Source organism: Oncorhynchus gorbuscha, linkage group LG10 (genome assembly GCF_021184085.1).
Source record: "Oncorhynchus gorbuscha isolate QuinsamMale2020 ecotype Even-year linkage group LG10, OgorEven_v1.0, whole genome shotgun sequence".
In the NCBI taxonomy this organism is placed as follows: Eukaryota; Metazoa; Chordata; class Actinopteri; order Salmoniformes; family Salmonidae; genus Oncorhynchus; species Oncorhynchus gorbuscha.
This window is the reverse complement of record NC_060182.1, coordinates 33,622,392-33,647,391: the sequence shown is the minus strand read 5'-3', so window position 1 is coordinate 33,647,391 and position 25,000 is coordinate 33,622,392. Positions and strand designations below refer to the sequence as shown.

The following is a 25,000-nucleotide window of genomic DNA, read 5'->3' as shown; positions in this document are numbered from 1 at the left end:
AAACTATCGCACTCAGCGGGTTTAAGCAATAGTGGGTGGGCACGGGGCCGATAAGACAAGTAAAAAGCCATATCAGTGACGTTATTGGTGCCCTGTAAAGCAGTGGGAGCCGGTCAGTGTGACGGTGTCTATGGCTGCTCGGGGTACACAGTACGTAGTACGGAAACCCGAGCTCAGCGCTGACTCATGACACATTTCCTCAGCTGGAAAGAGAAGGATGCCTCCCACAGAAAAAAATAACACAAAGACCTCATTGCTCACTCCTAACCTAGATGTACTTTACATGAAAGTAACCCAAAGGTCTCTCCTGCCCGATGAGCCAGCCAGAACAATGGGGATGAGTGAGAGTGTAAATAAATGCAGCTTGCAAGTGTGCCGACCTGTGGAAGGAACATTGCCCTGAATGAAACGCAGCACCCTTCGGAACGGACAGTGCATACGATTGACATCTTATTCGGCATATACAATGGCACTGTCTAAATGTCTAAATCAAGGAACTGATTCGTCTCCCTCCACCCATGACACACTGATGTGCAAATCAACCACACTGTCTGAATCGGTTAAATCCTGGCTTTAAGCTACATATCTGATTACATCCCTGTGCCTTTTCATCTTCTGTATGCCTGATTTGCCAGCTTTCCACAAAACCAATGGTGGAGAGAGGAAAACGGTGCATGGTAATTTCAGGCATAGAGCTGGTTTGATAGAATGAATGTCTTCTTTAAAAATCCCCCTCCTGGTTACTTTGTGACCGTTGTCGTGAGCCCAGGAGTCGGTCCATCAGGAATCTTAGGAATCTGTAGGACTCTTCTGGCTCTCATGTGGAGCTAAACAGCTCTGAGATGGAGACATCTTTCAGGGCACAGCACAGGGCCTCAATTTACGGTGACATCGGAATGTAGGCTATTGTAGATGCACAACCAAGGTGTATAACACATTAGCCTAGTTGTACAGATGGGAAAGTACTGTATATAGTGGCAATGTACAGTATATCATTTGAAATAATAGCCTGAAATTGTATTTTCATCTCTAAATCAATTTAATGTGATATAATAACATTTTAGAATTTCATGTATTTTCATAATTTAGAATTCAAAGTACATTTCGATTCCCTGTTTACTTTAGCGTAAACTACATTAGCCGAAATCAGACGTTTCCCCTTACCAGGATCAAGTGGGTTAAAAGTGGGACATCCTGAGCTTTACCCTAGTACTGTAATGATGACAGGAGAAGGAGGGAGGGAGCAGGCAGACGGGGGAGGAGGAGAGGGGGCCAGCCCTCTAAACACCTGCAGTCACAGACTTTCACAGCATAGGACCCTCATGAGGAGACGACATACGGACCTATATTATTCACTTATTTTCAGATGGACGGGGGCAATGGGAATATGACAAAAACTGTTGAAATTATCATTCTATAAATCTTGATCTGAAATCTATGGGATATGTTTTTTGTGGTTTGGAAATAATTCGAGAGAGACTAAGAAACTCTGCGGCTCTAGGCTATAGGGTTATAACTGAGTGAACTTTTAAGCATTTAAGACCTCTTCAAACGGATTTTCGTTGTTTTCGTGTGGAACTTCAGTATCTTAAATTGTTGAGCGAGACGCCCAAGGAATGTAGCGATAACATCTTATTATCTTATTTCTGGTCTCCTACACGAGAAAAAGAAAAAGGTAGGCTACGTTGGCAACTTCTCTCTAGACACTTTTTTTCAAAATCACAAGTATTTGTTTGTTTGTTTTAGTCAGTGTGTTGAGGGACCAATGTAATTACCAAGAACGAAGGGGTAGCCTACATCTGGAGAACGTTTACTCGCTCTCTCTTTTGATGTGTGAGTTCACAGGTAACTGCGATGTTATCAGGAGCCATTGATCGACGTCATGGTCATGAAATGAATTCCTACATAATATGCACAGTCGACAGTTCATGATCCCCCCCCTCAAAAAATTGTTTTTATAATGTTCACGGGACACAAATGTACACAAGTCAAACTTGTAGGCAGAGAAAAAAAATGGGCCGTGACAAAGGTTAGGTTTATAATTGTAGATAAGTGCTTTATAAACAGCAAACTGAAATGTATTGCTGGGCACACAAATATTTTTATGAATGTATTTACAGTCTATATATGAAGTTCTATGAAGTGCTTTAAATAACTTGCTATTTAATTTCCTCCCTTTTGCAAGTTATTGTAGCAGATGCAGAAGTACTCTGTGGCCTACTTGATATATTTGGTTAGAAAAATAAGAGCATTCCAGGGCGCATCTGATAAGTACTCCTTTGGGGAGAGAATTTAATGGACGTTATGGACTCAGCTTTTAGTATTCATAATTTATAAACAATCCTATCCAGCAAAGTGCAGATACTACATAATGAATGCTTACATAAAAGTAAAACAGTTATCTGACAACACCCCTAAACTGTCAGAAATGGTTTTCACATTTTCTTAGCAATGTATTTTGTATTTCCTGCATGAGGCAGGAAATTCACTGTTACTGTGTGTCTCAGTATGACTGTCTAGCACAAACAGGTCTAGGAATTCTGTCTCCCATGCCCTCACTCAGACACTCACAATCTCACATCACACAGTGGTCTCTTTCTCTCTGTCTCCCTCTCTCACACACACACAAACGTGACAATGAATTATTATCTTTCAGACCTGTCTCTACTATGGATAGTGCCAAGACAGTGACTCGAGCCCTACTCCTCCTGTTGAGTTTCTGTGTTTGCAGTACCTCAGGCCTCCAACAGTCTACTCCGAGGATACGCCTGTCTTTCAAAGGTGAGTCACTTGACCAGAACATAGGTCTCTCAGACACAGACACTGCTCATATGTCAACTGGCATGGCTTCCAGGATAGCTTGGTAGCAGATATTTTCTATTTTGGCTTTTGTTGTTCTTAGTGAACCTGTCAGCGATCTCAAAAAGTATTGTGGTTTACATGCACACAATCACGTGCAGGCACGCACACATGCACACATGCACACACACACACAAATACACACACATATGTTTCCTCTTTTATACATATGTAAAAAGCTCATATCCTGCCTACTGGCAACAAGTTAATGAGAGAAAACAAAAGGTGGAAGTGGTGGTCTCTAGTGCCCTTCATAACAGTTGAGCCCACACCCTAAGCCCTCATTAACATAGTACAACATTTTTCTTTGATTTATGTTAATGATTCAATGACAACATTTAACTACGGAGATGAGAAAGATTCTCCAAAATCGATTATTCGATCTGCTTATTCAAATAACTGCTGGGTCTAAAGGAATTGTTACCATACATTCCCATGAATTGTTTACAAGGTTTAGTGTTCGATTTGTTACATTAAATAATGAAGTAATCTCCAGTAAGAACCTGCTAGCCTTTGGCTGCTAACAGCTGAGGACTGCTGGCTAACTGGTAACTACAAAAACAGTCAACAACTTCGGGAGTACAGACCCACAGAAATAGTCTGGCGATCAGTGGCGAAAGTAATAACTCCCGAAAATGCACAGTCAAAGAGGAGAATAATTATTCTGTAAAGAAATATATATATATATATTTGAAATAGAGTGATACTAAGACAAAATAAACTTGACATAGTGTGTAAATTGATTAAAATGCTGGAAGTGAATGCTGGAATTTTTTTTTGCTGCAAAAGCTGTGTGCATTAATTAAGGAAATAGAAGCCTGGCTCAAATAGAAGCCTGTCTCTAATAAGCTCCTGTTGTTTTCAGGGATTTAAGCAAATAAACTCTCGGGGTATTCATTGAAATGTTACGGTAGGTCAAGTACATATAAGCTTAGTTGGTTGCAATGTGATGTGGTAGAGTCTGCCACAGAAGCTAAGCCCACACACCAGTGTTTGCATAATGGTTGCCAATAGTAAGCATAAGCCTGAACTGGTGGTAAACGAACCAAATGGTATTATATTAGCTTGCTGGCATATTGAATTGTATCGGATTGCTGTGGATGATATGACATTTATTGTTTGTTTGCTTGCTGTAACTGTCTCTCGTTCTCTTCCATCATTCACAGAGTGGTGTTGATTTCACAATGAATGCAACCAACGTGTAAAAATCTCAAATATATTTTGTCAGTCAAATCCGCGTAAAGACCTCACTGATATGGTTTGTCAGTCATATCCACCCACTCACCCCTAAAACCCAATCATCTCTACTTCATTTCCAAGAATAGGTGGAAAATTGGGATTTGCTCTGTGTTTTCTGACATTCCAAAGATTGATTGTTCATTGTTTGCGACAGGGACTCTCTTTGTTCCATAAGGCGCCTGTGGAGGAGGGTTTTTGGGGAGGGACGGGGGAGGGGTGCATGTGACTCCCTCCCATGGACGTGATTTAGAGACTGGGACTGGGTGAGGGGGGCAGGAGGAGAGGAGGACCACTGAAATGATGCCGGATCAAGATTGTAAATTATATGATCTATGATCAAGGCCCTTCGTGTTTCCTGGTTGATGGGAACTGTGTCTGAGGAAGGGACAAAACAAAAGAGTTTCCAGTGACCTAGGGCAGGGGTGTCAAACTCATTCCATGGAGGTCCTAGTGTCTGCTGGATTTTGTTTTTCCTTTTTAATTAAGACCTAGACAACCAGGTGAGGGAAGATCCATACTAATCAGTGACCTAAATGTATCAATTAAGTACAAGGGAGGAGCAAACCCTGCAGACACTCGGACCTGAGTTTGACATGTGTGACCTAGAATGGCAGGTAGAAATAGAGGCAGAGAAATATGGGTTTTAGGTTGTCTTCTGCATTATGGAGGCAATGGTTTAAAGCCTCACTTGGACTTATTTTACACTTTAAAAGGGTCAGATCGGGACATTTATCTCAGGTCTTTCATGTCTGGACCTGGTTTACCAGAATCAAATGAGGTATGAAGATACATGAAGTGTTTTGTTTCTTCATCAGATAGTGCCAACACATTGTTATGGCGATGAGGATGGGCGCGGCCAGGCACTGTGTCGTGACTCAGGGGTGTGTGTTGGCATGTTGCTAGTTTTAGCCTGTGCTGTCCACTTTACCCCAGTGGACGGAGCAGATGGACGTTTGCCAGAGAGGCTTGTTATCCTGTGTTTACCTTGGAGGAACAGAACCGGACCTTGCCCCACCTTTTAAGAACCATCCCGTGTCAGCCAGGAGCAGATCCGATTGCGCAGCAGCTTATTTTAGCGGCACATTGACTGCATCCTGTTAACAGTATTCAGACAAACAGTCACCTCAAAGGAAGACGGCAGAGCACTTTGATGTAAACACAGATGTCCTTACTCTGGCCAGGCTAAAACAGTATGTGCATATGCTGATGTATGTTCACAAACCTTTGTCAAATGCCATGGGACATTCATCATATGTCCCACATGGACAAACTGAGGGATTTTGTATAGATTACACATGTGATTCCACGGTACTTAGTAAATACATCATAGCACATACAGGTTTAAAAGCTATTGTACATACAGTGGCAAGAAAAGGTATGTGAACCCTTTGGAAATACCTGGATTTCTGAATAAATTGGTCATATAATTTGATCTGATCTTCATCTAGGTCACAACAATAAACAAACACAGTCTGCTTAAACTAATAACACACAAACATTTATATGTTTTCATGTCTTTATTGAACACACCGTGTAAACATTCACAGTGCAGGCTGGGAAAAGTATGTGAACCCTTGGATTTAATAACTGGTTGACCCTCCTTTGGCAGCAACAACCTCAGCCAAACGTTTTCTGTAGTTGCGGATCAGACCTGCACAGCGCTCAGGAAGAATTTTGGACCATTCCTCTTTACAAAACTGTTTCAGTTCAGCAATATTCTTGGGATGTCTGGTGTGAACTGCTCTCTTGAGGTCATGCCACAGCATCTCGATCTGGTTGAGGTCAGGATGTATATTTTCTGTTGAAGCCATTCTGTTGTTGATTTACTTCTGTCTTTTGGGTTGTTGTCCTGTTGCATCAACTAACGTCTTTTGAGCTTCAATTGGCGGACAGATAGTCTAATATTCTCCTGCAAAATGTCTTGATAAACTTGGGAATTCATTTTTTGATAGCAAGCTGTCCAGGCCCTGAGGCAGAAAAGCAGCCCAAAACCATGATGCTCCCTCCACCAGACTTTACAGTTGGGATGAGGTTGGTGTTGGTGTGCTGTACCTTTTTTCCTCCACATAGTGTTGTGTGTTCCTTCCAAACAACTCAACTGTAGTTTTATCTGTCCACGGAATATTTTGCCAGTAGCGCTGTGTAAGATCCAGGTGCACTTTTGCCAACTTCAGACGTGCAGCAATGTTATCTTTGGACAGCAGTGGCTACTTCCGTGGTTTCCTCCCATGAACACCATTCTTGTTTAGTGTTTTACGTATCGTAGACTCATCAACAGAGATGTTAGCATGTTCCAGAGATTTCTGTAAGTCTTTAGCTGATACTCTAGGATTCTTCTTAACGTCATTGAGCATTCAGTGCTGAACTTTCTCCATTTATAGACAGCTTCACGACTTACATCTCCCTCACTAACTTTAAGCATCAGCTGTCGGAGCAGCTTACCGATCACTGTACCTGTACACAGCCCATCTGTAAATAGCCCACCCAACTGCCTCATCCCCATATTGTTATTCATTTTTGCTCTTTTGCACCCCGGTATCTCTACTTGCACATCATCATCTGCACATCTATCACTCCAGTGTTAATGCTAAATTGTAATTATTTGGCCCCTATGGCCTATTTATTGCCTTACCTCTCTAGTCTTACTACATTTGCGCACACTGTATATAGATTTCTCTGTTGCGTTATTGACTCTATGTTTGTTTACTCCATGTGTAAGTCTGTGTCTTTGTTTTTGTCACACTGCTTTGCTTTATCTTGGCCAGGTCGCAGTTGTAAATGATAACTTGTTCTCAACTGGCCTACCTTTTTAAATAAAGGTGCAAAACATTTTTGTCTTACCGTTGACTGATGAACATCAAGGATTTTACAGGGAGATGTGACGTCTCTTGTCTCTGAATGAATGAATGAATGAATGGGTGTAAAACTCATTCATGGTGCTTTTCCATTAAGACTCACTCGCACACCAGTGTTTGATGTTCATGTAAGCTCTAGTGCTATTGTGTTTCCCTCAGGAGTGTGACGCTAAAGATTTGTGGCGAGCAGAATCAACAACCTCTGCATCGTTCAAGACGGTTGCTTTGCGAGAAGGTTTTAACGTTCAGCTGGTCATTGTTATGTAAATGCAGGCTGCCTTGGCTCCAAGTCAGAGCAGGTCTGCCGGAGCCATTGCCCAGTGCGACACGGGTGCCGTTCCGCATAGGAGGAAAGAGAACATTTGGAGCCGTTTGTGTAAATCACTCGGGTGGAAGAGAGAGACGGAACACGCGGGGGAAATGCGCCATCACAGAGTGGGTCACCGAACAGACCTGGTTTAAAGGGTTTACTCAGAGTTCCTCATACCGTGTGTCCTCAGAGACCTGCATTAGCATCCATAAAGTTGCACAGTACATTCAGCCGATGCCACAAACTCAATCAGAAGCTCGGAACACATGAAATATTGAAATCTTAAAAGCCTCTGCAATATGTCCTGAGAAGTTACGTATTTAGTCATTCGCACATTTTCTCTTGGTGTTAGTAGTCTATGTTGTGTAAATGCTGCTGATAGTGAGAAATAAAGCACTTGTAGTCGTTATCAGGGAAACTGCATGGGAAAGATTCAAGGCAATAAACAGAAAGAGCTCATGGCTCCCCCTGCTGGATATTAAGATTTTACCATTCTCATCTGCTACAGAACTCATTTTGCATATGATTTACACTAACGCTGTGTCCCTGTGTGTGTCCATGCATATTTGTGCGTCTATGCGTCTCTCTCCTCCGCAGAGTTGTTGGACACCAGAGCAGTCCGTCCCTTCTCCTTCTCCTTCAACACCAGTGACTACCGCATCCTGCTGATGGACCAGGACCAGGGCCGTCTCTACCTGGGCAGCCGGGAGTACCTGGTGGCCCTGGACATGCACAACGTCAACAAGGAGCCCCTCATAGTAAGAACACACATAACCACAACTCCCTCAAAAAGGCCAATGAGACTGGAGGAATCGTTCCTGTGTATGCATAGCTTTACCACAGTTTAATGTGGTAGTATTTTTATTTTATTTAACCAGGCAAGTCAGTTAAGAGCAGATTCTTATTGACAATATACCAGGAAACTGCCTTGTTCAGGGGCAGAACGACAGATTTTTACCTGGTCAGCTCGGGGATTCGAACCAGCAACTTTTCGGTTACTGGACCAACGCTCGAACCACTAGTCTACCTGCCCCCGCGTAGTAAAACACCTCAAGTAAAATGATCCTGTAATGTCTGGTATCATTTGTCCCTGACAGATCCATTGGCCAACCTCTGATAAGAGAAGAGGGGAGTGTCGGATGACAGGAAAAGGAGGACAGGTGGGAATGCCTTGTCTTTGTAAAAGAACCCTGGCCCCTCTACCTTTCAGTATTAACTAATGATGTCATACTTTCATGGGTCTTATTTCACAGTTTTGAAAGATATATTTTTTTACACCAACAATTGATAGCATCCCCATGTCTGTGTACACACAACAGGGTGAGTGTGCAAACTTTGTGCGTATGATAGAGCCATGGAACCGCACCCACCTGTACACCTGTGGGACTGGAGCCTACCAACCCATCTGCACCTTTATCAACAGAGGCTGGAAGGCAGAGGTGAGAGGGTCAATATGCCCAAAATCATTTTAAAAGACAATTAATTGCAGCATATCTGTGCATCTTCACGACCAGCAGCTCTGATTTCTCAAAACTGTAGTACTCAAAACTAGGGCTCAGATTTGAGCTATTTCAAAACCTTTGATCCTTATATGACCTTTCTGGTCTCTCTCTTTCCAGGACTATGTGTTCAGGCTAGTTCCTGGATTTACGGAATCAGGGAAGGGAAAATGTTCCTACGACCCTTCCCAGGAGAATATTGCTGCTCTTATCGGTAAGCTTCACCTCACTTGTGCATTCACTTAGTAGACTGCCCAAAATTGGGGCAGTCTCCCCTCCCACTTTCACCGTTTCCTAACCTCTCCTCTCCATCTCTTTCTCTTCCTCCTCTCTTCTCATCTGCAGATGGGAATCTGTATGCGGGGGTCCATGTAGACTTCATGGGGACAGACGCAGCCCTCTTTAGGACCATGGGGGGCAGAACAACAGTCAGGACAGAGCAGTATGACTCAAAGTGGCTCAATGGTGAGTTACTATGCCTGAAAAAGACTGCCATCTTGTAAGGGTGGATTCCCCAAAATGTTGCCATTTTTTCCCCCATGGTCCTTCAAGCCAGATACGAACCAGTGCGATCTGACTCTTAAGAAATCATGGCAAACTGCTGCTACTGCTGAAGGTTTGTCTTTCTTTCATCACTCCGTTCCTCTCTCTCTCTCTCTCTGTCCGTCTCAGAGCCCGTGTTCATTCAGATCCAGCAGATTCCTGACAGCTCCGAGAGGAATGATGATAAACTCTACTTCTTCTTCCGGGAGAAGAGTCTGGATACAGGGGGAGGGGCCAGCCCCAGTGTGTTGGCCAGAGTGGGACGAGTGTGTCTGGTGAGAAGGCCTTTGCTCGGACCTAGCAGGGTGGCCCTGTGAAACTGAGCTACGCCACTCTCGTATAGACTCTTATTAACTCTATTACTTGAATGACTTACATAATTATAGTTTGACTGCAACATTATGGACAACATGGTGATTGGGGGAATTGTTAAGGGTACAAAAAGAAGTGTCTTCCACGGAAACAGGCTTCCCTTACCTCTTCCATCCTTTACGTTCCCTCTTCCCAGAATGATGAGGGGGGTCAGAAGTCCCTGGTGAACAGATGGACCACCTTCCTGAAAGCCCGCCTGGTGTGCTCTGTGATCGGAGACGATGGGGTGGAGACCTTGTTTGACGAATTGAGTGAGACAGACCTCAGTGGAAGATTTAGTGATTTCGATAAAGATTTAGAGATCATTAGTTGTCGATGGAAGTGAATCCTTCACCGGTTCTACAGGAAAATCATTTCTGTCTCTTTCGTCATCCTTTCAGGGGATGTTTTTATCCAGCCAACGCAAGATGAACGCAACCCTGTGGTCTATGCCCTCTTCACAACTGCTGGGTAGGTCATCATTGTATCTGTCTTACATCCCCTGTTATACGTAGCCTCTCTCCAATTCCCCTTCTCTCTAAAGGCCTGCCCTGTTCTCGCTCCTCAATGCTTTTCTACTCTCATCTAGGACCTGTTGGTTTACCTCTCTCTCCTCCCTCCTCCACTTCTCTGGTTGATGCTGACTGCATTCCCCCCTCCCCTTGTTTTCCCTTCTTTCTCTCCCAGCTCTGTGTTCAAGGGCTCAGCCGTCTGTGTGTACTCCATGACTGACATCCGCAACGTGTTCAACGGACCCTTCTCCCACAAACATGGTCATAACTACCAGTGGACAGTTTACACCGGCAAGATTCCTTACCCTCGCCCTGGCACAGTAGGTTTAGATCTGTTACTCACTGAAAACAATCCGTATATATACATCCCATCAACTGTCACCTCTTTCCAACAGGGAAACGCATTGCTTACACTCTCTCTGTCTCTCTCTGTCTCTGTGTTACTCACGATATATAATTCTAGTGTCCAGGAGGAACATTCACACCGGGCATTCGCACCTCTAAGGACTTCTCAGACGAGGCAGTGAACTTCATGCGAGCCCATCCCCTCATGTACCACCCTGTGTACCCTATCCACCGTCGCCCCCTGGTGGTGAGGACCGGGGTGGACTACCGCTTCACAGCCCTGGTGGTGGACCAGGTGGACGCCGTGGACGGCCGATACGAGGTGCTCTTCCTGGGCACAGGTGAGAGGCTCTCCGCCCCAGGGCAATTGGCTGACTGAAGGACTTCATTGCATGTTTGAATTTCACATTTTGTCTTTTGTCCAAATTCGACACGGTGACATCAGACCTCTCTTGTTCCAGATCGTGGCACTGTCCAAAAGGTCATAGTTTTACCCAAGGACCCGAGCACCATGGAGGAGCTCACCCTGGAGGAAGTGGAGGTTTTCAGGGTGTGCCTATATGATTTCTATAAATATTGTTCACGTTATAGCAAATGTCTCCAACCACTGTCCTTGGACATTCTTTCAATGGTTACACTTTGTTGATACTTATGTGACACGATGCATTTAATTACAGACACGTGCTGCTGTTAAAACAATGAAGATCTCATCTAAAAGGGTAAGCGGGAACTCTCTCTCTCTCTTCATCGACAGGAAACACTAAAGACATATTGTTGATGCTGAGCTCTTGTTTTCCTTCTGTCGCTATAGCAACAGCTGTACGTGTCATCGGAGGCAGGGCTTACTCAGGTATCTCTGCATCGTTGTGGGGTATATGGGAGGGCCTGTTCCGACTGCTGTCTGGCACGGGACCCTTACTGCGCCTGGGACGGGGAGAGCTGCTCCGCTTTCACCCCCGCCACCAAGAGGTCAGGACCACAACACACACCAACACAACACACACCAACACACACCAACACAACACACACCAACACACACCAACACAACACACACCAACACACACCAACACAACACACACCAACACAACACACACCAACACAACACACACCAACACAACACACACCAACACAACACACACCAACACAACACACACCAACACACACCAACACAACACACACCAACACACACCAACACAACACACACCAACACACACCAACACAACACACACCAACACAACACACACCAACACAACACCAACACAACACACACCAACACACACCAACACAACACACACCAACACACACCAACACAACACACACCAACACACACCAACACAACACACACCAACACACACCAACACAACACACACCACAACCCCTCATCTGATATTGACAGAGAAGGAGTGTCATAAAGCTTTATTAGTCCTTCACTGTGTCTGTCTTGTCTTGTCTTGTCTTGTCTTGTCTTGTCTTGTCTGTCTGTCTGTCTGTCTGTCTGTCTGTCTGTCTGTCTGTCTGTCTGTCTGTCTGTCTGTCTGTCTGTCTGTCTGTCTGTCTGTCTGTCTGTCTGTCTGTCTGTCTGTCTGTCTGTCTGTCTGTCTGTCTGTCTGTCTGTCTGTCTGTCTGTCCGGTCCGGTCCGGTCCGGTCCGGTCCTGTCCTGTCCTGTCCTGTCCTGTCCTGTCCTGTCCTGTCCTGTCCTGTCCTGTCCTGTCCTGTCCTGTCCTGTCCTGTCCTGTCCGTCCGTCCGTCCGTCCGTCTGTCTGTGTCTGAATAAATTCATGACTGAATTCATTTCTGTGCTTGTGAAATGTGTTGGATGAACTCTGCTCTGTCTCTCTCACTCAGGAGGAGTAGAAGACAGGATGTGAAACATGGGGATCCACTGCGACAGTGCAGAGGCTTCAATGCCAAAGGTTAGACAAAGCACTTTCAGTGACACAATCAAATCATGTAATAACTAAAACATGAGCAAATAACTGCCATTTAAGATAATCTCCTATCTGTCTCTCTCTCCTTCTTTCTCTCTCTCTCTTCCTCCTTCCCTCCTTCAGTGGAGAATCGTCCTAGAGAGACAGTCCAGTTTGGTGTGGAGGGGAGCAGTACCTTCCTGGAGTGTCAGCCTCGCTCTCCTCAGGCTACAGTCAAGTGGCTCTATCAGAGAGAAGGAAGGAGGAAAGCGGTAAGGAGGAAAATGCATCTATTTCTGCTCTCTGAAAAGAGACCAGTATTATTAAAATATCAAATTCATACCACATTTATTGGTTACACTTGAGCTGTTGGAGCAGTTTACACAGGGGTTATCCATGCTTGATTGACTAAATCAATATACGTACATTTTTTATTTAACCTTTTATTTAACTACGCAAGATATTTAAGGACCCATTCTTATTTACAATGACGGCCTACCCGGTCTAAACCCAAACCCGGACGATGCTGGGCCATTTGTGCCCTGCCCTATGGGACTCTCAATCACTACAAGTTATGATACAGCCTGGAATTGAACCAGGGTCTGTAGTAATGCCTCTAGCACTGGGATGCAGTACCTTAGACCGCTGCTCCACTCGGGAGCAGAAGTAACGTTTTTCTTGTTGATATTAATAGTATTAATTATCAGCCAATGTTTTTTCAGTTCAAAAATATCTATAGAGAAATAGTCAATCACTTTTGAAACACAAATGAGGCAGATGTGGACCTTGTTCTCCCCCTCACTACCATAACACTCTCTCCCCCTCACTACCATAACTCTCTCTCCCCCTCACTACCATAACTCTCTCTCCCCCTCACTACCATAACTCTCTCTCCCCCTCACTACCATAACACTCTCTCCCCCTCACTACCATAACACTCTCTCCCCCTCACTACCATAACTCTCTCTCCCCCTCACTACCATAACTCTCTCTCCCCCTCACTACCATAACTCTCTCTCCCCCTCACTACCATAACTCTCTCTCCCCCTCACTACCATAACTCTCTCTCCCCCTCACTACCATAACTCTCTCTCCCCCTCACTACCATAACTCTCTCTCCCCCTCACTACCATAACTCTCTCTCCCCCTCACTACCATAACTCTCTCTCCCCCTCACTACCATAACACTCTCTCCCCCTCACTACCATAACTCTCTCTCCCCCTCACTACCATAACTCTCTCTCCCCCTCACTACCATAACTCTCTCTCCCCTCACTACCATAACACTCTCTCTCCCCCTCACTACCATAACACTCTCTCCCCCTCACTACCATAACACTCTCTCCCCCTCACTACCATAACACTCTCTCCCCCTCACTACCATAACTCTCTCTCCCCTCACTACCATAACACTCTCTCCCAATCACTACCATAACACTCTCTCCCCCTCACTACCATAACTCTCTCTCCCCCTCACTACCATAACTCTCTCTCCCCCTCACTACCATAACACTCTCTCCCCCTCACTACCATAACTCTCTCTCCCCCTCACTACCATAACTCTCTCTCCCCCTCACTACCATAACTCTCTCTCCCCCACACTACCATAACTCTCTCTCCCCTCACTACCATAACTCTCTCTCCCCCTCACTACCATAACTCTCTCTCCCCCTCACTACCATAACACTCTCTCCCCCTCACTACCATAACTCTCTCTCCCCCTCACTACCATAACTCTCTCTCCCCCTCACTACCATAACTCTCTCTCCCTCACTACCATAACACTCTCTCTCCCCCTCACTACCATAACACTCTCTCCCCCTCACTACCATAACTCTCTCTCCCCCTCACTACCATAACTCTCTCTCCCCCTCACTACCATAACTCTCTCTCCCCTCACTACCATAACACTCTCTCTCCCCCTCACTACCATAACACTCTCTCTCCCTCACTACCATAACTCTCTCTCCCCCTCACTACCATAACTCTCTCTCCCCTCACTACCATAACTCTCTCTCCCCCTCACTACCATAACTCTCTCTCCCCTCACTACCATAACACTCTCTCCCCCTCACTACCATAACACTCTCTCCCCCTCACTACCATAACACTCTCTCCCCCTCACTACCATAACACTCTCTCCCCCTCACTACCATAACACTCTCTCCCCCTCACTACCATAACTCTCTCTCCCCTCACTACCATAACACTCTCTCCCCCTCACTACCATAACACTCTCTCCCCCTCACTACCATAACTCTCTCTCCCCCTCACTACCATAACTCTCTCTCCCCCTCACTACCATAACACTCTCTCCCCCTCACTACCATAACACTCTCTCCCCCTCACAACCATAACTCTCTCTCCCCCTCACTACCATAACTCTCTCTCCCCCTCACTACCATAACACTCTCTCTCCCCCTCACTACCATAACACTCTTTCTCCCCCTCACTACCATAACTCTCTCTCCCCCTCACTACCATAACACACTCTCTCCCCCTCACTACCATAACACTCTCTCCCCCTCACTACCATAACACTCTCTCTCCCCCTCACTACCATAACACTCTCTCTCCCCCTCACTACCATAACTCTCTCTCCCCCTCACTACCATAACACTCTCTCTCCCCCTCACTACCATAACTCTCTCTCCCCCTCACTACCATAACACTCTCTCCCCCTCACTACCATAACTCTCTCTCCCCCTCACTACCATAACACACTCTCTCCCCCTCACTACCATAACACTCTCTCCCCCTCACTACCATAACACTCTCTCTCCCCCTCACTACCATAACACTCTCTCTCCCCCTCACTACCATAACTCTCTCTCCCCTCACTACCATAACACTCTCTCTCCCCCTCACTACCATAACACTCTCTCCCCCTCACTACCATAACACTCTCTCCCCCTCACTACCATAACACTCTCTCTCCCCCTCACTACCATAACACTCTCTCTCCCCCTCACTACCATAACACTCTCTCTCCCCCTCACTACCATAACTCTCTCTCCCCCTCACTACCATAACACTCTCTCTCCCCCTCACTACCATAACACTCTCTCTCCCCCTCACTACCATAACACTCTCTCCCCCTCACTACCATAACACTCTCTGCCCCTCACTACCATAACACTCTCTCTCCCCCTCACTACCATAACACTCTCTCTCCCCCTCACTACCATAACACTCTCTCTCCCCCTCACTACCATAACACTCTCTCTCCCCCTCACTACCATAACTCTCTCTCCCCCTCACTACCATAACACTTTCTCTCCCCCTCACTACCATAACACTCTCTCTCCCCCTCACTACCATAACACTCTCTCTCCCCCTCACTACCATAACACTCTCTCCCCCTCACTACCATAACACTCTCTCCCCCTCACTACCATAACTCTCTCTCCCCCTCACTACCATAACACACTCTATCCCCCTCACTACCATAACACACTCTCTCCCTCACTACCATAACACTCTCTCCCCCTCACTACCATAACTCTCTCTCCCCTCACTACCATAACACTCTCTCTCCCCTCACTACCATAACACTCTCTCTCCCCTCACTACCACAACACTCTCTCTCCCCCTCACTACCACAACACTCTCTCTCCCCCTCACTACCACAACACTCTCTCTCCCCCTCACTACCATAACACTCTCTCTCCCCCTCACTACCATAACACTCTCTCTCCCCCTCACTACCATAACACTCTCTCCCCCTCTCTACCATAACACTCTCTCTCCCCCGCACTACCATAACACTCTCTCTCCCCCTCACTACCACAACACTCTCTCTCCCCCTCACTACCACAACACTCTCTCTCCCCCTCACTACCATAACACTCTCTCTCCCCCTCACTACCATAACACTCTCTCCCCCTCACTACCATAACACTCTCTCCCCCTCACTACCATAACACTCTCTCTCTCCCTCACTACCATAACACTCTCTCTCTCCCTCACTACCATAACACTCTCTCTCTCCTCACTACCATAACACTCTCTCTCCCCCTCACTACCATAACACTCTCTCCCCCTCACTACCATAACACTCTCTCCCCCTCACTACCATAACACTCTCTCTCTCCCTCACTACCATAACACTCTCTCTCTCCCTCACTACCATAACTCTCTCTCCTCCTCACTACCACAACACTCTCTCTCCCCCTCACTACCACAACACTCTCTCTCCCCCTTACTACCACAACACTCTCTCTCCCCCTCACGACCATAACACTCTCTCTCCCTCTCACCCCTCAGCTCAACCGGGACAGAGAGTATCTGAAGACAGCCCACGGGATCCTTCTGAAGTCCCTCAGCCAATCGGATGCCGGGCTCTACCACTGCCTGGCCACAGAGAACAACTTCAAACACACTGTGGCCCGGGTGTCGCTGCGCATTCTGGACCGAGACATCGTGCTGGCCCTCACCTCCCCTGACAACGACCCCATGACCTCCAACAGCCCTCCCACTGGACGGGGGAGACAACATGACCCCAAGCAGCAGAGGGTCCCTCCAACCCCCCCTTTCACAGACACCCTGTCCCAGCCGGAGGTCAGGCTGATCCACCAGTACTGTCAGTCCTACTGGGAGCAGCTGAGGCACAAGCAGCAACAGCCCAAACGCACTTCCAGGAGACACACAGAGAGCCAGGAGCAAGAGCCGGAGGAGCAACAGCCAAAACGCATCAGCAGAAGACACACAGAGAGCCAGGAGACCCAAGGAGGATAGAGGACTGGACTTCCAACACCAGCCAGCTAGGACACTCCTGTGGTAGACTACAGATCCATGTTTGACACCAAACATGAGTTTCATCTCTCTTTGTACATTGAATGACATGTGATACCGACCCTCACACAACCCAGTATCTCAGTATAGAAATGTAATATATTGATACGTGTATATATTTTAGGATCATAATAGATCCATGGTTTATTAATGTTTAATGGTTATGACATAAACATTTGATAAACATTTGCCTTTGCACGCTTTATTCGGTTGGAAATGTGTACATTTTGCTGTTCAGCGTTGAGCGATAATGTTTTGGTGTGATGTACATGTATTTGTCTACTAATAACATATGTGATATTGTAATTGTGGTGACTCTCTTGTTCTCTCTCACACCTTTGTGACCTATGTTTGTTTGAGGACTCATAGCTATACGGTATTATTTGAATTGTGTGCGTGGACGGTGGTGGATTGAAAGGGACGTGAGGGATCTTTCAACAAAACAGATCATCTCCACATGTAGAAGAAAAAGACGGTAAATCCCATGTGTGCATAATCTCTGTATTACATTATAATACTACATTCCAGCCATATCAAATTGTCACTTTTAATGGGAACAGGTATAACGAAGACTGTGAAGAAGACCTCACCATATGTTCTAATGATATTGAGCAACATACTGTAATGTGTAGTACAGAAACATACTGTAATGTGTAGTACAGCAACATACTGTAATGTGTAGTACAGCAACATACTGTAATGTGTAGTACAGCAACATACTGTAATGTGTAGTACAGCAACATACTGTAATGTGTAGTACAGCAACATACTGTAATGTGTAGTACAGCAACATACTGTAATGTGTAGTACAGCAACATACTGTAATGTGTTGTACAGAAACATACTGTAATGTGTAGTACAGAAACATACTGTAATGTGTTGTACAGAAACATACTGTAATGTGTTGTACAGAAACATACTGTAATGTGTTGTACAGAAACATACTGTAATGTGTAGTACAGAAACATACTGTAATGTGTTGCACAGAAACATACTGTAATGTGTTGTACAGAAACATACTGTAATGTGTTGTACAGAAACATACTATAATGTGTAGTACAGAAACATACTCTAATGTGTTGCACAGAAACATACTGTAATGTGTTGCACAGAAACATACTGTAATGTGTTGTACAGAAACATACTGTAATGTGTTGTACAGAAACATACTGTAATGTGTTGTACAGAAACATACTGTAATGTGTTGCACAGAAACATACTGTAATGTGTTGTACAGAAACATACTGTAATGTGTTGTACAGAAACATACTGTAATACTCAGCATGAGTCCTACACTGGAAACGTTTGAACGGCAAATATAAAGATATGTGATCCCATCAATCGTTTCTCTGTCTTACGTTCTGTTGATTTCTCTCACATTTGGGACTTTCACACAATCCTTATCTGTAGCATTCTTCTGATGTAAATCTTAGTGAGTCACCTTCCAGTCAGCAACTGATACAAAAACACCAACACAAAAGAGATTAACCGGATCAACCAGACTGTTGAGTCCATGGTTACAGAGTGGAAAATAATACAGGATGGAATGCACTTATCAGTCGTCCCACTCATCGTCATCTTCATCATCATAACCTCCTTCTTCTTCACCTTCATCTGAAACAGAAGAGAGTTATGTCTGTTATGCTGGTATTTATTTTTAGATTCATGAGGATGAACCACAATGCATTTGGTTTATTTGACACATTTGTAGATGGAATATAATACATGAATGAATGAATGATAGATTAGGATGAGAAGGTGTTTACCAGAGGAGTGGATGACTTTACTCCTCTTCTGCATGACCATCATCAGAGCTCCTACGATGCCCTCTGAGTCTGTGTCAGCAGGCGGAGGTGACTCAGGACTGTCTGTGACCTGGGACACAAAGGTCAAAGGTCAATGATCATTTAAACTGAAATATATAGACTTCACTCTCATTGACAAAGACAATTTCTGCATTTGAATAACAAAGTTTAGTTTACGTTTTTGAGCTTCCTCCCCAGGCGGATCTGGTCCAGCAGAGCTCCTCTTCCACCTCCTTCACATCCTCCTATAGATGCAGGAGCAGGTGATGGGGGACTTTTACAGGGGTGTGGAGGAGAAGGAAAGTCTCCAGAGCTCTGGGCTGGGGGAGGCGGGGGAGGAGGTGGAGGAGGGGCAGGCATGGAGCGCTGGTGGCCAGGGGGAGGGGGAGGGGGAGGAGAAGTATAGGACACAGAGGGTGGAGGGGGTGGGAGTCCGCCTCGGCCGCTTGAGGGGGTGGAGGTGGCAGGGCTCCACGTGATTGAGGGGGATGGGAGGGGGTGGTCCTCGCCCTGGCTGTCCTGGGGGAGGGGGAAGGGGGCCTGAGCGACCCCCCAGTGGAGGAGGGGGGGCAGGAGAGGAGCAACAGCTGCCTGGTACGGGAGGTAGAGAACCCTGTCTACCAGGGGGAAGCTCAGGATCTATATGACATTGGGATGAAAAAAGGCCAATTTATTAGATTACAAAAAGAGATTGATTTACAGTTAGTTGTAAAAAAGTGAGGAAGTTGGTAACTTTAGACCAGGAGACAGACACTCAGATTGACACTTACCAGTGTGCATGGCCTTTTTGACTGCTTCCATGCCGCCTGAGTTCTCGATGACTTGTTGGATGAGTTGGGAGGTCTCCTCATCCTTCAGCTCAGCCTCACTGATCCCAGCACAGGACAGCAGCTTCTTCAGGTCAGGGTCCAGGTTGTTGGGATCCCAGCCCACATGGCTCACGTGTCTGAGGAGGAGAGGAGAGAGAGGGAGAGGAACATACACCTGAGTGAGTACCTTAGAAAAGTATGAGTGGCAAGCTTGGATTCTGTCCTGGTTTGTAAATGAAACAAATTGAGGACAGACAATTTAATGATAGGTGTCATGTAACTACATGTATTGTGATAGCTTATGGAGGCTTTATTTTACCGCCTGCTTATATGTGTGTGCTTCGTATCCACTCACGTAAACCCACTGGGTGCTCCAATGTCTGCTTTGGAGAGTTTACTGCCCTTCCTCTTGTCCTTCTTCTTGTCCTTTTTCCCCTTACTGACAAAGGCAGGAGCAGGCACAGGTGTGACGGAGCGGTAACGTGAAGCCTGGATGTCTGGGTTCTGGATGTCTATGGTTGCCACAGAGGGAGAAGTGGGACTCCCAGGTCCTGGATTACAATTGATGTGTACATGTATGAAACACATTGTATGTTTACATATTGGGTCAGTTGGTATTGGTGCCTGGGGTATAACACGTACAATGGGATTAGGGATACTCACCTTTACCTCTGTCTGTAAGTAAAACACACATATTAAGAAAAGGAAAAGGGATTCTTTAGTGATTACTTCAGACACCCGCATCCAAATGTCTGTGGTATTAGTATGTCATTCTTACCATTGGAAGGCAGGGGGCGCTGCTTCTTCTCTGAGACTGTGAGAAGGAGAAAAGAAGGGAACAGGAAACGAGAGGATGTCAGTTTAGATAATGTCTTCTCATCTCCAACACAACCTTTTCCTTTGAAAAGCCACAGCTAACCTCTATGGAACCACACCTTACAATATTTGTTCTGTTTTCCAGTATCAGATAAACAGTACCGTTCAAAACATTTGGAGTCACTTAGAAATGTCCTTGTTTTTGAAAGAAATTGAAAGGAGATGAAAGGACATTTTTTGTCCATTACAATAACATCAAATTGATCATTGTACATTGTTAATGTTGTAAATGATTGTAGCTGGAAACGGCTGATTTTTAATGGAATATCTACATAGGCGTACAGAGGCCCATTACCAGCAACCATCACTCCTGTGTTCCAATGGCACGTTGCTAGCTAAAACACCAGTCTCAACATCAACAGTGAAGAATGCTGGCCTTTTAGGCAGAATTGCAAAGCAAAAGACATATCTCAGCCTGGCCAATAAAAAGAAAAGATTAAGATGGGCAAAAGAACAGACACTGGACAGAGGAACTCTGCCTAGAAGGCCAGCATCCGGAATCGCCTCTTCACTGATGACGTCGAGGTTGCTGATAATGGGACTCTGTACGCCTATGTAGATATTCCATTGAAAATCAGCTGTTTCCAGCTACAATAATAATTTACAACATTAACAATGTCTACACTGTATTTCTGATCAATTTGATGTTATTTTAATGGACAAAAAAATGGCTTTTCATTCGAAAACAAGGACATTTCTAAGTGACCCCAAACTTTGAACAGTCGTGTGTATTATTTCCAATATGACAAATAACAACCACGAACAACAACCGTTGACAACCAAATAACGCAAAACACAATGTTTCTGTCCTGGATCCTACAACAAATGACCTGACCTTGACGGTTTCTCTGGTTTATCTTGTCTTCCACTGCACATAGGAATGTTTCAGACTCTTGTTCATTCACAAAGTTCAGCCCCACTTGGCAGTCCTGCATTGTATTGGAGTGAACTATGACATATCTTGGCATACATTTGCAGAAGGAGAAATACAAATGGACAATCACGCAACTTTGGATTTACAATCAAGCCATCATCATGAGCATCCAGGGCATATTCATGTTTTTCTTACATCTGCAGCAAATGCGTGGAAGAAGGGTCGGGGGCTGTGGTAGACCATTTGGTTATAGAGCTCCTGCTCCCAGGTCAGCTGTCCTTTCTGGGGGTAAAAACAACTCTTAGCATAACTGTAGCTTAAACTGACAGTGGACAATATTGCAACTGATCCTTCAGGCTCTCAGCTCATGGTAAACTCAACAGTGGACAATATTACAACTGATCCTTCAGGCTCCCAGCTCATGGTAAACTCAACAGTGGACAATACTACAACTGAATCTTCAGGCTCTCAGCTCATGGTAAACTCAACAGTGGACAATACTACAACTGAATCTTCAGGCTCTCAGCTCATGGTAAACTCAACAGTGGACAATATTACAACTGAATCTTCAGGCTCTCAGCTCATGGTAAACTCAACAGTGGACAATATTACAACTGATCCTTCAGGCTCCCAGCTCATGGTAAACTCAACAGTGGACAATACTACAACTGAATCTTCAGGCTCTCAGCTCATGGTAAACTCAACAGTGGACAATACTACAACTGAATCTTCAGGCTCTCAGCTCATGGTAAACTCAACAGTGGACAATACTACAACTGAATCTTCAGGCTCTCAGCTCATGGTAAACTCAACAGTGGACAATATTACAACTGAATCTTCAGGCTCTCAGCTCATGGTAAACTCAACAGTGGACAATACTACAACTGAATCTTCAGGCTCTCAGCTCATGGTAAACTCAACAGTGGACAATACTACAACTGAATCTTCAGGCTCTCAGCTCATGGTAAACTCAACAGTGGACAATACTACAACTGAATCTTCAGGCTCTCAGCTCATGGTAAACTCAACAGTGGACAATACTACAACTGAATCTTCAGGCTCTCAGCTCATGGTAAACTCAACAGTGGACAATACTACAACTGAATCTTCAGGCTCTCAGCTCATGGTAAACTCAACAGTGGACAATACTACAACTGAATCTTCAGGCTCTCAGCTCATGGTAAACTCAACAGTGGACAATACTACAACTGAATCTTCAGGCTCTCAGCTCATGGTAAACTCAACAGTGGACAATACTACAACTGAATCTTCAGGCTCTCAGCTCATGGTAAACTCAACAGAGGATCCTTATCTAGACTGGGTTACTATACACACTTTGTGACAACTGCTAATGTAAAAATGGCTTTTTAAAGAAAAATGATTGATTGATTGATTGATTGATAGATATTCGACCATCATTATAGCTGACGTTACATATTCCTGTTACCTTGACATCGAAGAGGCGTATGAAGTAGGAGCGACGAGGGTTGTCCTTGGTGAAGCAGGCCACCCCAGTGTGCTGCAGGCTCCAGCAGGTGGGACTATGTGGCAGGGCCATATACAGCTGCACCACAGCCGTGGCCAGGGACTACACACACACACACACGCACGCACGCACACGCACGCACGCACGCACGCGCGCACACACACATGCTCACACACACATGCTCACACACACACACACGCACGCACGCACGCACACACACACACACACACACACACACACACACACACACACACACACACACACACACACACACACACACACACACACACACACACACACACACACACACACACACACACACACACACACACACACACACACACACACAGAGGGTATGGAATTAGTTTATATGTTGGCTCCTGATAAGTGCACATGGGAAATGTGCAATTAAAATGCTGACTATAGATGATTTTACTCTTGACAGCCTGTGCTCAGGTTAAGAGCAAACATTTAGGACAATCGGAAGTTTATCAGTTTATCATTTATCAGGAGTCGACTATACAGAGCCAAGTTACCTGTGATACGAGCTTACAATCTGCTGCTTGGTACTCTGTTGTGGTTCGAAAAGTTATTGGGTAGTTGCCAGAGCAAACACCTGCCCCATTAATGTCATCACATTTTCTGTAGTAGGACTTTTTAGATCTTGTGTTTTGTTAGAATTATCATCTACCACTGCAGGCTTGGGCCTACTTCAGAAACCAGGAAGTTGGAATGTGAAAAAAAAGCAGACTGCACATACTCATATGTGACTGAGTTTAACTGCTGCCTCTGATTCTGTCACCAGAGGAAGTGGTTTACACCAGCATTTCCTGTAATTTATTCATGTCTGTTTTAAAGTCATTGCGTAGACTCTTGGTGGACATGCAAAATGTCATTTAATTGTTTGAATTTCTAACAATAGATTACTTTTAAAGTTACCAAATGTCCATGTTACATCAAATGCCATTGCCAATGCACTATATAAACTTAGCAGAGCAACAGTACGAATGGTTCATTCAGTCCCTGAAAAAGATAAACAATAAGGATAAGGCTGAAGCACTGGCGACCAGAAGATGTAAAAAACGTGTTTTATCCACAGACTGGGGAAATTGACACACAGGAAAATTGATAAAAGGTTAGAATTCAGATATACCATAACCTGTATTTAGAGTTGATACATATTCTCTCACTAAGTACTCTCGGCTGGCAAACGCTACCGGTGTGGCCGTGCCTTTAAAGTACCCTCATAACCCCACACCAATCTGCAGTAGCACACCAACCATATAGTTTCCTCTACCAAACACTCTCCTACATACCAAACACTCAAACACCAGTCATATTGTTTCCTATATACCAAACATCCAGTTTCCTAGTACCAATCATTCAACCAGATAGCTTCCTACATACCAAACACCAACCAAATATACCAATCCTCCCCTCCCTCCTTGATTCCCAGGAAGGACTTACAGCACACCTCCTCCCCAGGAGGTCCTCCAGCCTCTCATTCTCCTGTGAGCTCAGCAGAGAGCTGGGACTGTACCCCTGAACTCCTTTAGACTTAGATCCCAGACTCATAGTTCCCTCTCAGAATATCCACTTAGTACCAAAGAGGAGCTGATCATTGATGTGCCTGGCTGTCCTCTTCCTCAAATAGGCACTAACAAGTTGAAATGACGCAGGCGGTTTCTCTTCTGCCTTCTACAATGTGTTATATGCACAGAAAGCAGGAAATGGACAATTACAGTCCCCCCCCCACCCCCCTTTAATCTCGCCCATGATGATGATGATCATGTTTGAATGGTGTTGCTTCTATTTCATGGTCTGACTAAGTCTCTTTTAAGTTTTAGTCATTGTTTCTTTTCTTAAAACGTCAACCTCTTCTCAGGCACTCAGTTTCCTCTACTTGGACCACACATTAACGTGACAGATGTCATA

The 25,000-nt window shown here is 45.1% G+C and overlaps 2 protein-coding genes across 3 annotated transcripts; one reads left to right on the top strand and one right to left on the bottom strand.

Moving 5' to 3' along the window:
• Positions 1-1,279: 1,279 nt before the first annotated feature.
• Positions 1,280-18,556, top strand: LOC124045916 (semaphorin-3F-like). Of its 2 annotated transcripts, XM_046365730.1 has the most exons (18): positions 1,280-1,675; positions 2,657-2,781; positions 7,861-8,021; positions 8,361-8,423; positions 8,583-8,702; positions 8,883-8,976; positions 9,108-9,227; positions 9,435-9,580; positions 9,814-9,928; positions 10,058-10,127; positions 10,344-10,488; positions 10,632-10,854; positions 10,975-11,063; positions 11,191-11,232; positions 11,325-11,482; positions 12,360-12,427; positions 12,566-12,693; positions 16,688-18,556. In XM_046365730.1, exons 2-18 carry the CDS (start codon positions 2,670-2,672, stop codon positions 17,156-17,158), a joined length of 2,325 nt encoding a protein of 774 aa, XP_046221686.1. In that variant the 5' UTR covers positions 1,280-1,675; positions 2,657-2,669; the 3' UTR covers positions 17,159-18,556. The 2 variants fall into 2 exon arrangements, with proteins under 2 accessions (XP_046221686.1, XP_046221687.1); XM_046365731.1 differs by lacking the exons at positions 1,280-1,675; positions 2,657-2,781 and adding an exon at positions 6,697-7,388.
• Positions 17,749-24,764, bottom strand: LOC124045920 (wiskott-Aldrich syndrome protein-like). The gene is given in 13 exon segments (XM_046365735.1): positions 17,749-18,829; positions 18,982-19,090; positions 19,198-19,469; positions 19,472-19,513; positions 19,516-19,659; positions 19,791-19,966; positions 20,185-20,380; positions 20,493-20,504; positions 20,608-20,643; positions 21,541-21,634; positions 21,775-21,861; positions 23,027-23,167; positions 24,533-24,764. Coding segments are annotated over 13 exon segments (1,476 nt in total). The 5' UTR covers positions 24,641-24,764; the 3' UTR covers positions 17,749-18,770.
• Positions 24,765-25,000: the final 236 nt, after the last annotated feature.

Excerpts from the sequence above, each read along its gene's own strand:
- LOC124045916 (XM_046365730.1), top strand. The coding sequence starts at position 2,670 with ATGGATAGTGCCAAGACAGTGACTCGAGCCCTACTCCTCCTGTTGAGT. Across the intron at positions 8,977-9,107 it reads GAATATTGCTGCTCTTATCG|ATGGGAATCTGTATGCGGGG; the intron begins GTAAGCTTCACC and ends TCTCATCTGCAG. Across the intron at positions 9,228-9,434 it reads TGACTCAAAGTGGCTCAATG|AGCCCGTGTTCATTCAGATC; the intron begins GTGAGTTACTAT and ends TGTCCGTCTCAG.